The following is a 13,044-nucleotide window of genomic DNA, read 5'->3' as shown; positions in this document are numbered from 1 at the left end:
TATTTCACATTTTAATATCAGAAGCTTAAATAAAAACTTTGATCAATTTCTTTCTCTTGTGAGCACGTTGAAAACCGAATATAATATCATCGGGCTCAGTGAAACTTGGTTAAAGGAGACATCACCCTCTTCGCTGCTTACAATACACGGCTTTAGACTCATAACAAATAATGGAACATGGAAGAAAGGAGGAGGAGTCGGATTTTATGTGTCACAGAAATTAGATTGTGTTTTTTTTTGGAAAAATATAGCGTGATGTCAGAAGTTTTTGAGAATCTATTTATTGAGGTCAAAACCTTAAATAAAGGTAATATTATAATTGGGGAGATTTATCGACCACCTGGCTCAAACCCTGCTGAATTTTTAGAGTTATTTTGCGGCCTTATTTCAAGCAGTTATTTTGATAGTAAGACATGTTTTGTCATGGGTGACTTTAACCTCAATCTTCTTAATTACAACGATAATCTTATGTGCGCAGATTTTCTGAACCTTATGTTGTCGAAATCATTTATTCCCCTTACAAGAAAACCGACTCGAATAACCGATGATGTATCTACTCTTATTGATAACATTTTTGTAAATGATTTATTTTCTGACATCACATCTGGCATAATAGTTTCTGACGTCACTGATCATTTTCCAATCTATGCCCTTGTGTCAAATTTTATGACTGCTAATGTTTCTCATACCCACAATCCGGGCATTCGTGTAATGTCTGAATCTAACCTTAATAAACTTAGGGAGAAATTAAGTTTAGAAGATTGGTCCACTGTATACTCTCAAAGCGATACTGATTTAGCATTTGAAAATTGTATGACTATTTTGACCACTAACTATGAATCTAGTGTTCCTCTTCAAAGGCCTCACCATTCAAATTACAAAAAAGTACCTCGACAACCATGGGTAACAAAATCTCTACTCAGGTCCATTAACCGCAAGAATAGTCTTTTTCATAAATATCGCAAAGATCCATGCCCTCGAAATAAATCAAGATATACTCGATATCGGAATATATTGACATCCTTAATACGTGTTGCTAAGCGGAATTATTTTTCGCGACAGTTTGTTAAATATGAACATGATGTGACGAGTACGTGGAAAGTGATTAACGAGACACTCAAATACAAAACCAATACTGATCTTCCCAAATATATTTTGGCGGACGGCCGGCAGATTAACGATCCGGTTAGCATGGCGGAATCTTTTAATAATTATTTCGCAAGTCTTGGTCCACATCTTGCCAGTAAAATCCCGAAATCCCCAACTGAATATCATAGATACTTAGGTAATAGGAATCCTCAATCAATATTTTTGAACCTATTGTTGAAAAAGAAATTGTTGATATCGTCAAGAATCTAAACGATAAAAAAAGTTCAGGATATGATGGAATTACAAATTTTCTTTTAAAAAATGTTTTGAATCAAATCATTTCTCCTTTAACATACATTTTTAATCAATCTCTAGTTAATGGTAAAGTCCCCAATAAAATGAAAGTTGCAAAAGTTGTCCCTGTCTTTAAGAAGAGACAGAAAGATTTGGTGAATAATTACCGACCAATATCTCTATTGACTTCGATCTCTAAAAGCCTTGAAAGGTTAGTTTACACGCGATTATTGAAATTTCTCACAAATCATAATATTTTATCAGATTCTCAGTTTGGTTTCAGAAAACATTATAATACAACCCATGCTTTACTCACTTTTATAGACAAGGTAGCTCATGCTATAGATAATTTTTAGCACACAATTGGAGTTTTTCTTGATTTCTCTAAAGCTTTTGATACGATAGATCACGAAATTTTATTTTCTAAACTGTATCATTATGGAATTCGCGGGCCACCTCTCGAATGGTTTAAGAGTTACTTAACTGATAGAAAGCAATTTGTTAACATTAACGGCTATGATTCGCAGTTAAAATTTATCTCATGTGGAGTCCCACAGGGCTCCCTCGTGAGCCCACTTTTATTTATTTTATACATAAATGACCTTCAAAAATCATTCCAATTTTATCATTTATTTGTTTTGCTGATGACACAAGTTTGTTTTGTTCTCATCGAGACCCTAATACATTAATTGATATGATGAATATTGAGCTTAGGTCTGTGCAATCCTGGATTTATGCCAACAAATTATCCCTGAATATAGAAAAAACTTATTATATGGTATTCAGTAATTCTTTGAATGTTGTCCCACATGAGATCAAAATAAATGATATATGTTTAACGCAGGTCAATAACGCAAAGTTTTTAGGGCTTTGGATTGACCGAGAATTATCCTGGAAAACTCATATTAATTTTGTAAGTAAAATTTTGTCCAGAAATATTGGAATTTTAAACAAGCTGAAACATTTGTTCCCTGTTTATATTTTGCAGAGTATATATTCTTATTTAATATCTCCACACTTTAATTATGGAATTTTGGCGTGGGGAAACGCAATCAATTTATTATTAGATTCCCTTCTTCGCATTCAAAAGCGAGCAATAAGAATTATAAACCACGCCGGATATTTTGCTCATACCAACTGTTTTTTTCATCAAAACAGAATTCTGAAAATTCCAGACCTATTTTATTATAATCTTGGAATTTTCATGTATAAACTAACTACTAATGAATTACCATCCGTTTTTATTCACATGTTCAAAAGAAATCGCTCTATTCATTGCTACCCCACTCGTCAGAGTGACGCCTATCACCTTCCCCGTACTCGCACTATTTTTGCAAAGAAAACAATTATGTTTACTGGACCCAGATACTGGAATGACCTCCCTCAAGATATTACTTCTTCCTTATCCTTATTCACCTTCAAACGCAAACTAAAACGGCTATTACTTAGTGGATACACACTACCCGGCTCTTAGCAACATTCTTTTTTTTAATACCCCCAGTCTTTTGTCTTTGTCTGCAGCTCCAAGTTATTTGACGATACCGTTATAGCACTTTGTGTGTGTGTGTGTGTGTGTGTGTGTGTGTGTGTATGTGTGTGTGTAAACACGGCGAAATATGTACAGTCTCGTTTAAGCGATACAAAAGTATTCATGTGGTTCGATAGTTCGTTTTTAATACTGATTTTGCACTGGTACAATTTAAGTTGGTCGAGATAAACATTTCCGTTCTCCGTATAATTTCACGCCTATAAATTCGGGAACCTACAGTTTTTACAAGCGTCATTGCTTTTATGTAGGCCCCATCATATTTCTGACATTTATTTGTGATATCCTCAGATGAAAATGACCATTTATATTTGTGTGTAATGTTAGTTTGTCTTTTTTTCTTCAAACATAAGATATGGTTGTATATGTTTTGTACTTTTGTTTTATTGTCAATCATTTTGTGATCCCATCACTGAGAAATGGAAATATGAAATAAACTTGAAACTTGAACTTGAAACATCGACGTAAATAAGCACTGAATTGATCAGTGTTTTAGTAGTAGCCATGATAAAAAATCATGGGCGTACATACTGGAGTAGGATTCGAACCTACGACCTCCTGATCACCGGACAGGCGTCATCTCCACTAGACCACCGAGCTTTCGCCCGACAGCAAGTGTTGGTTCTAATACTTATAGCATGCAGCGGGTACTGCTTTTGTTATTCAAATATATGAAAATTCTTCCGTCGAGATGTTTTCATTGCAACTGATTGACAAATTGCCCTACATCGATGTAGTGCTTATTTACGTCGATGTAGGGCAATTTGTCAATCAGTTGCAATAATTATTATCTATATCAAATCTGAAGACCACCTCATGGACCTAGATACATGTAATGTGCAAAGTACTAGAGCGTTAACCTTTATAATTTGAAAGCGCAGTTTACAAAAGATTCTACATCAGGACATACCGACTTTCCCTCAACAGAGACTGAAATTTAAGGGGGGGGGGGAACTACAAAGTACAAACTACTAACTAGTAACTCCTATAAGCTTATCGACATTGAAATGATTAAGCCGAAGATGGGTCATTCCGTAAGGCTGACGAAGGCTTGTACGTTAACACCTAAAACTATCAGAGTTTAATTTTTCTGTTGTTGTTTAGATTAAAAGATTAACACCACCTTGAGATTAATTTCCAATACAAAGTGGCTTTAACACTATTACGTGAAACATGATGTATTTTATGGAAGAGTTATATTTAATCAATCCCTGGTGCTATTATTATTATTCTATTATAATTTTGATTTCACAATTTAGTATAACAAGAAATGATCATTTGTGGTATTACTCTTTGGTATTTAGCGGTCTTGTACTTATTCTTTTTTTTTTTTCGTTGCTGTGCGAACTTTGGACAGGGCTCTGGCGATATCTTATTGGATGATGTGAGCTGTTCTGGAAACGAAGACAACCTAGCTGACTGTCAGCATCGTGAATTTGGAACTCATAATTGTGTTCACGGAGAAGACGCCGGAGTTGTTTGTATTTCTACAGGCATAGTGGATTAAACGGAGTTAGAAGAAATGTAGTTGCTCTTCTTTTTTATTATTATGGGGACATTTTTTTTTTTTGGAATACCTTTTTTTTTTTTCGTTACTACTCTCAATCTCTGACAAAGAACACAAATACTCGTTTAATTAGTAGCGAATATATTCGCACTTACCTGTTCGTTACCTTGTCGTTATCTAGTTATGCAGCAAGGTTCATAAAGGACCACGACTATAATTTATTTCAGTCCAGGTTAGTTTATTTTTATTTTTCATTCAATAAATATATAACATAAAGCGTGAGCAAAATGATTACACTGATTAATTTTATTTAAATGATGCAAGCTTAGTTTACTATAGCGGCGATAGAAATATCCTCTTTTCTTGTATTTGGCTTCGATTTTTCTAATTTTAAGTTAAGCGCTTAAATATTCTGGAAAACCAAATCATTTTGTTTTGTATTTTGTTATTCTACTCATGGCTAACCCTTCTGAGGTGTTGGTATGATTCCCAAAAAACATTTATATTTCTTATCATGTCTATTTGTGGTAAACATATATTTTCTGACTTAATAATTTGCATTTGTTGAGTACAGGTTTTTATGCACCGTAGAATAGATAAATTACAAAGTCAAGGCTTTAGGGAATGACTTTGCTGGAGGAATTATCACCTTTTTATCATCATATTGACACGTGCGATATCGTTTCGAATGATTACGGTTTTAGTCGATTACATAGAATTGGTAGAAATAAGATAAGAATTTTATCAAAGAAAATAGCTCAATATTGCTTCTACATTTTATGAGATATTATCATTAATCATACACTTTCTCGTATTTGAATTTCTATCTTGCACTAGTTGCAGTTCGAGCATTTATAGCTCTTCAGTTTACATGACGCCTTGCAAAGTCTATAATATATCATCTTAATTTGTTTTGAGAGAGAGAAACGCAGATTTTTGTCTACTATCATATATTTTATATAAAAAGTCGCTTTTCAAAACTCTGCAACCAAAACAGAACAATATGCTTAACTTTATCTTCATCATATGAAAGATTAAAGATCGATAGCCAAATTCAAACTGGAAAACTAACAAATAAACAAACAAATGAATGGTGTTGTTGTTGTTGTTCATTTTCCATCTGTGAAGATGGCTGGATAGCCCATATTCAGCTACACTAAGCTGGTCTTCCATGGGGTCCAGTTGGATGCAGCATAAAACAAACAAATATTTGTTTTCTACCACTCTTGTAATTCCAGAGGGCAGCTTGATAAAACAAAGAATATTTGAAGAGTTTGTTCGCAGAAACCGATAAGTCCATTTTTGAAGGTTTTAAAGTTCGGTCTCTGTCACAAAGTACAAAATAATACCTTTTAAATGATATATTGGTCACTACACATAAAGGTACATTTTTGAAGTTATGGTCAAGAGGCAAAAACTTTCTTATCATTCTCTTTATTTTACTTGACCTTTAATCGCAAATATCTCCATTTGGCAAATATGGACTTATCGGTTTTTGCGAACAAACTCTTTATTTGTTTTCTGCGACTCTTTTAATTCCAGAGGTCAGCTTGGTTGTCAAAAAAGAACGTTGTCTAGGTGGAATTTTAGTGTAGGGATGTAAAACATAGAACGCAATAAGACCATTAGAAAACAGATGTTGTCGCGGGTATCCATCTCTCGTTGGTCAGTTTGGTCAACTCTGCCTTATCGCATCCTTTAAGTGAAGGTCCTGGTGATATAAAATGTTTTTAATCAGCAAAGCGAATGTTAAAGACTAACAGCGAGAAACAGGGGATGAAAGCGAAATGACAGGTCCGCCACTAGATATCGTATACACCTTCACCATGTCCCAGCTTTGTTCACTAACGTTTTTATTCTCGTGACTTCGGTCGATGTGGAATATTAACCTATCAAAGCCACAAGGTCGAGTAGAGGCCCGGTTCTACCCATCGCACAACTATGGTAGCGTCTAACTTCTCTGATGTTTATACCAGCAATCATGTTTGTGAAATAACATCTAGTACAAAAATGTCATCATAGGGTTCTCACTGACCAGACGTTGAGATATTAGTGACTGTTCTTACAACACTCTTGTCGCTCATACACATTCTTTGTTGTTCTTCTTGTTGTTTTTTGCTTTCACTGTCATTCATATTATTAAAAAGAGAAGCGCAGGATGCGTCTTCAAAGTATGATATTTCAGTACACTTGGGAAGAATTAAGAACAGAGGTAAGGGAAGAAAAGCTGAGATTACTGGTACACAATTATTGCCGAAGGACATAATCTTACGGTTTATAATATTAAAGTAGTTGGTTGTTATTACGACTAATTCGTTAACATTTTCATATACCTTTCGTTTCTCTTTCACAATTATTTGTATTTAGATAATAGTTGCTTTCAAGAAATGCTATGGATTGATGATATGGTAAATGGTCGTTATTACAGATATACGGGAAAATAAATGGGAACATTCTGCTTTTTAAAAAAGAAGAAGATCATGACAACTTAGTTGCTTTATCGGGTGTGTTTTGTTTTTGTCGATATTCATGTTATAATACTGTATGACCGTGCACCTCAAAACGAACATAAAGTCGCACACACAAATTTTGCGTGAGGACTGAAAATAAGTGAAATGGGTCAACCTAGCCGAATTTGACTTTTTCATATTTTCTGAAAGAGCAGGTCTTTTTTTACATCATGCTAAAATTTGGTATCATAAAACGGGCAGGAAAGTGTGTTTTTTGGCAGTTTATCTCGAACATTTTTGGTAGAATACAATAGTGTGATTAGGTGTGTCTTTAGAATCCCTTTTTCATTTCTGAAAGCCTTGTCCATACTCTTCACTTTCAACTCTGATAACTTTTGAAAGGATAGTGGTACTGCTTTGAAAGTTGGCATTAATTATTAACAGAATGTGTTAATGAGGCATGCTTAATTTCAGTTTAATTTGATAATCTCTTCATTGTTGTTACTGTGTTGGTTTACTTCCTGTTTTTTGTACCATTCATCGCACAGCCAGCACGGTTTAGTAAAGATTAAGCGCTTGAATAGACACTGTACTTCAGAGCCTCTTTTCTCAGTTCACATTTTCCTGAGTTTGTGCTTTCTTTCCAATGTTTAGATAGGTTAGGAGAGTCCATTTGATTTGAGTTATACATCATTTTAAAGCTTAAAGTCTGCTCTTTCAGAATATGGTCTTAACTAAAAATTCATGTCTGGCGACTTTTTGTTTGTTTTGAGGTGCAGGGTCACAGTTGTATGTATATTGCTGTGATATACACGTGTATTCCTTAATTTTCTAAGTGCTAGATGTAATGGCTCATTACAAATAGATGACGAAGTAATTATATGATATATATATATATATATGTTCATATATATATATATATATATATATATATAAATATATGAATATATATATATATATATATATATGAACATATATATATATATATATATATATATATATGAATATATATATAACGTGAAGCGGGCTTTGCCTCGTACGTGGTGGGTACTGCATCATTGGTATATGTGTGTGACGGAAGGAAGACTTGCAGTATAGACGTTGCAGACTGAACATCACTTCAACGTCTATACTGCAAGTTTTCCTTCCGTCACACATATGAATATATATATTATATACATTGTATATATATATATATATATAATATATATATAGATATATATATACATATGATATATATATATTTATATATATCTATATATATATATATATATATATATATATATATATATATCTCCGTTGGGTATTATCCGTCGGGAATATATGGTTTGTTGAGGATCGAAAAGTGCTCAATGCTGTAAAGCAGAGCATATTAGGCGTACCTGTGTTTTGGTGCCTTGTCTGCTACCGGCGGTTTCACGCTGTCGCGATCTTCAGGCAGACTGACAAAGTGGTGTGTTTCTGTGCTCATGTGGCGCGGTGGATCGGTTTGACATGGGACATCCCCCAAAAAAGGTCAAACTTAACTCTAAGGAGTGGCATGTGCAACCTCTGTCTCGATGAGAAGGCCATCATTATCAGAATTTAAAAAAAAACACTCAAAAGTTCCGAACTTATATCCAAGTGCAGACACCGGAAAAGAAAAACCATCCATGCGTCAAACCGATCCACCGCGCCACATGAGCACAGAAACACACCACTTTGTCAGTCTGCCTGAAGATCGCGACAGCGTGAAACCGCCGGTAGCAGACAAGGCACCAAACACAGGTACGCCTATATATTCATATATGCATTTATATAAATATATATATATATATACATAAACATAAAGATATACAATGTTCCAAAAATATTTCTAGAAATATCTTTTGGCTTGAGATCATGTGTAGTAAGTTCCATACAGCCCTTTCATCTAGGTCAGACTTTTAAAGTTGCATCACTTTTTGAACAAGCGCAATGATGATGATAAAAAAAGATAAATATGTAGCTATACGCAGCATTTTTTGAGGTTACTTCGTGCATGTGTCAATAACCGTCATAAAACAGAAACCAAGGTTAACAAAAAGGTCAAGTGTTTTCAGCGACAAAATGACCAGACCTGAAGTATTAATTTTGCTTTATTTTCATTTTTTCTTTCCATCCATAGATATACATCGTCACTATTATCTTTCATCGGCACTATTTACACAGATTCGTTGAAATACACGTAGGTCTATACATATCACAAAAGTTTCGTGCAACTGGCATTATTATCTTTCTTTGGCCCTATCTTAAGGAAAGAACGAAGGCAAGTGCAGAATTAAATCATCGCGCTACAACGTTGTAGGTCCATGATCAAACTGAAAAAAACGCACAGGTTTCAGTGACTGATAACGGTAGCAGCCTGCGCATGGTAAGCTGTTCACTAACTTGCTCAAGGTCAATGCATAGATTGGTTTCAGTCTTCAGTTCCACTTCATCAGACGACAGTCCAGTTTGTTGGTTACTATCTCATACCTAATATATCAAAAGGTAAAATTTTGATTTCCTTGAATTTACCTCAAATTTACCTTGAAAGTCACAACCCGCAACTACTGTGGTGAAACTCGCCCTTCACTGTAGATAGTATTGTGTGATCGGGTTCGTAGAGTCCCATGGGATCCATTAAGAAAAACAGTTCGCATAATTGTCCTTTGAAGCTGGGAGTACGGGGCGTAAATCAGAATCTAATATTTTAGTTTGTTCAAGTCGATGAAAACTCTCTTTCCGAGATCTTCCTAATGTCAAGGCGTCTTCTTGATATGGTTAGCTTCATGGATTAGCCTCTTCTTCTAGCAACTCTGGCATTCTCAGGTAGTTCCCGGATTTGCATTGGCGATTTGTTTCCTTATCTAATGAATCTCCCCTCTCTCTTATCATCTCCAAAGTCTCGCTAATCTCGATTATATTTCTGGATATGACAGATGTTGAATGTTTGGGATAAGTTTTGTGGCTCTCGCTTTAACTCTTTATCTATTTTTTTTTATATCGTTTTGTTTTTTCAGAGGTTACTAAAGGGTTCCATGCCTGCGTGGAGTAATCCAGCTCCTGTCAAGTACAGTCTAAGGATCACTTTCTCACTCTTGAGAGTGAAATTCCGTTTAAACATTCCCAGTGTCCGGTTTCCTCAATTTGTTGCTACAGCACGCTAGTGGCCCACATTTAGGGACTTGTGAACAAGTACCCCCAAGGTCATTCTTCTTCTGTGCTTTCAGTTGGTAGGGAGGTGCCAATTGTGTTTGCGTGGTGTGGGTTATACGTCTCCCGAAATACACGACTCGACATTTTGTCTGCAGCGTTGTATTTATGTGCTATGTGTTTGCCCACATATTATGCGGGGGAGATTGATGAACTTCTGCGTGTCTCTTGTGTCTGTCAACCCCAACTGATTGAAGAATTATCGAATCATTCTCTTTGAACTGTTCCATTCAGACGTAAACGGAACATCCCGGAAACAAGATATCATAACTCTGTAGGAAAGGTTTATTGTTTGATGTATTTCTAGTCAGAGCTTGTATCCTCTACATAGAGTTTCTTTGTTAAAATATCGACGATTCAACCTGTGACAATGGTGAAGAAATTATGTTTTGCCAGTGCGTGGATTCTTCTGTTTGCCTGCATCTTGCCCCTTTGCTCAAGCAGTAAGCAAGGTAAGCAATCTAGTCGTTAACTTGTATCTCTCTGCACTTACATTTGATTTAATAAAACACATAAAACAGGAACGAGAAATTATCAGCTTCTCAGTTTTAAAGTTCACTGTACTTTTGATGGAGTCTACAGTATCGGAATAAAGTAAAGACTACTGTGATCCATTATCTTGTTTTCAAGTTGGAGATCAGAAAAAGCGGAATATGCGCATAGAGTAGATTAATTTTTTGCAATAATTATGATAATGACGGGCGTCTACTACTACTTCTACTAAATCATTATTACTGGTATTACGGCGTTCACAGTATCAAAATTCTGTGTGCTTCGAATGCTGGTTGACACAGAAATTCCATGTTAGGTATAGCACAGTCTACAAAGTCCCTCACTGTGCAGAAATTGTTAAAGACCCTCTTCTTCTTTTTTTTTTTCTTCTTTTCCTCCTTGATTGCATGTATATGTATTATATGATCTCTGGGTAGCTCTTGGTAAGAACGATGAATATTTTCGTTAGCTGGAGTATAAAGTTTAACTTCAAAGAATTAGTTAATGAGTGTTATAGCATAACCCGAAGGTTTCTATTATAGACGAGAACCATTATTATTTTTTAAGAAGTAGGGCATTTTTACTTGGACGATTTGGTTGTAGCGAACGGAAACTAAGTTTTATACTGAGTAGTTTCTCATTATAACAGTTATTCACTTCAATTCCAGTTTATCACTGCTGCTTTTTTTAGTTTAATGCTTTCAAATAATTATGCTTCACACAAACTACAACTGTGACATAGTTTTGTATTCATTTGTTGGAAAAAGAAGAGTGAAAATAATTGAATTGAATTGAAATGAAATGAATTGAATTTGGATGAAGAAATAAATAAATGAAATGAAATGAAATGAAATGAAATGATTAATATGAAGTCCAGATGAACAGCTGTTGTAATAGTGGTATGCATTTAATAAATCAGAGTTTTGCATTGCTCACCGAACTACCCATACTTGTTGATCGAGGTCCTGATGTGCCCATTCACATTGTCGGGGGACGGAATGATCTAGAAGGACGGCTTGAAGTCTTCTACAACGGCGAATGGGGAACAGTTTGCAGTAACGGTTGGGACTTTGATGACGCGTCCGTCGTATGTCGACAGCTTGGTTTCGACGGCAGCTCTCTCAATCTCTTCACGTACTACCCAGAAAATGACGATACTGCGATTGTCTCCAATATACAGTGCACCGGAGCTGAACAAAGGTTCGACGAGTGTCATAATGAGGGTTACTTGTCAACTGATTACTGCAAAGGGAACTGGCAAGATGTTGCTGTCACGTGCGTCGATGAAGGTAGGTACAGCCGTAACATAATAATAAGCAAAGTGAAAGTAAAAGCGTGGACGTTTTCATGGACCCACCGGAAGGGTAAAATGGACGGTCGTTTACAGGCAACGTTGAGCAAATGATAATTGCACTCTGTTGGACAGAAGCTGGATCGTGTTTTTGGTCTCAAGTTATCTCGTAATCTCTAGCATTGATTATTCAAAATAGACATGTTTGTGTTACCTTGATAGCACACGCACACACACACACACACACACATATATACACAAGAAAAAAGAAAATATCTAGGTATGGCGAATACAAGCACTTATCTTAACTGTATTTTTGAATGAATATATGGACTTGATGTTACGTAATTCAGGGGGTAATTACTTCCAAATATCTGGGCCAATATGTCTTACGGATTTATGGGCTAAGAGTGTTTTGGGGATACATATGTGCACGTCTGTTGCTTACCTTATTGGATACGAGTGAACTTTTGCATTTAAATGGAACATATTTTCGAATGAACACGGTAATGAATTAGTATTAAAACGGAACATGAAAGTGCGTTTTTGCAAAATATGAATATCTTTTACCTTTAATGTTAACTATCGTCATACTCTAAACATCGGAATTATGGCCATAAAACCTGCTGGGACCCTACCATGTTGGTACGGCTCTAATACCAGAGTATTTAAGTACAGTCATGTGGCTTCTCCCGCCCGGGTGAAGATAAATAGGGGCCATGTCACACGTTTCCGGGCAAGCTACGCGGGCTTGTTGCGAGTAGGGATTTTCCAGCACGTAGGGGAATTTTCTGCGGGAGGACAAGAATGTTTGCGAGTTTCGCACTTGTGTCTTAATTGCTAGACGCGTGCCACTTACCTTCTTTTTGCATGTCTTCTGTGTGACCTGCGCGAGAGAGCTTTTGAACCGATCCGTTTTCTGTTACGAGCGACTTACGGGTACTGCGAAGTACCTGCGTTGGAGTTGCCAGCGAGGTGCTGCTGGTAATTATGGGTCTCCTACTATTATTCTGCCTGTGCCTCTGAGGGCAAACCCCCGCGAGTCACTAGGAACAAGTTTTGAGCATGCTCAAGGCCTCGTCACACCGTATCTGGGGAAGTTTTGCATGTTGCCTTACGGGGAAACAAATTAGCTACCAGGAGCTTTACGCAGTTGGTC

At 36.0% G+C, this 13,044-nt stretch overlaps 1 protein-coding gene across 1 annotated transcript in view; it reads left to right on the top strand.

Annotated features, from left to right (window-relative positions):
• LOC140235790 (scavenger receptor cysteine-rich domain superfamily protein-like) overlaps window positions 1–13,044 on the top strand; it is a 33,191-nt gene that overhangs the window by 5,510 nt on the left and 14,637 nt on the right. Inside the window, exons 2-3 of the mRNA XM_072315796.1 lie at window positions 10,547–10,554; window positions 11,557–11,883. Coding sequence (XP_072171897.1) covers window positions 10,547–10,554; window positions 11,557–11,883 — 335 coding nt within the window. The remainder of the gene's footprint in view (window positions 1–10,546; window positions 10,555–11,556; window positions 11,884–13,044) is intronic.

The sequence above is a fragment of the Diadema setosum genome, chromosome 12 (genome assembly GCF_964275005.1).
Source record: "Diadema setosum chromosome 12, eeDiaSeto1, whole genome shotgun sequence".
Taxonomy (NCBI): Eukaryota; Metazoa; Echinodermata; class Echinoidea; order Diadematoida; family Diadematidae; genus Diadema; species Diadema setosum.
This window is presented reverse-complemented; position numbering and strand designations above follow the sequence as displayed.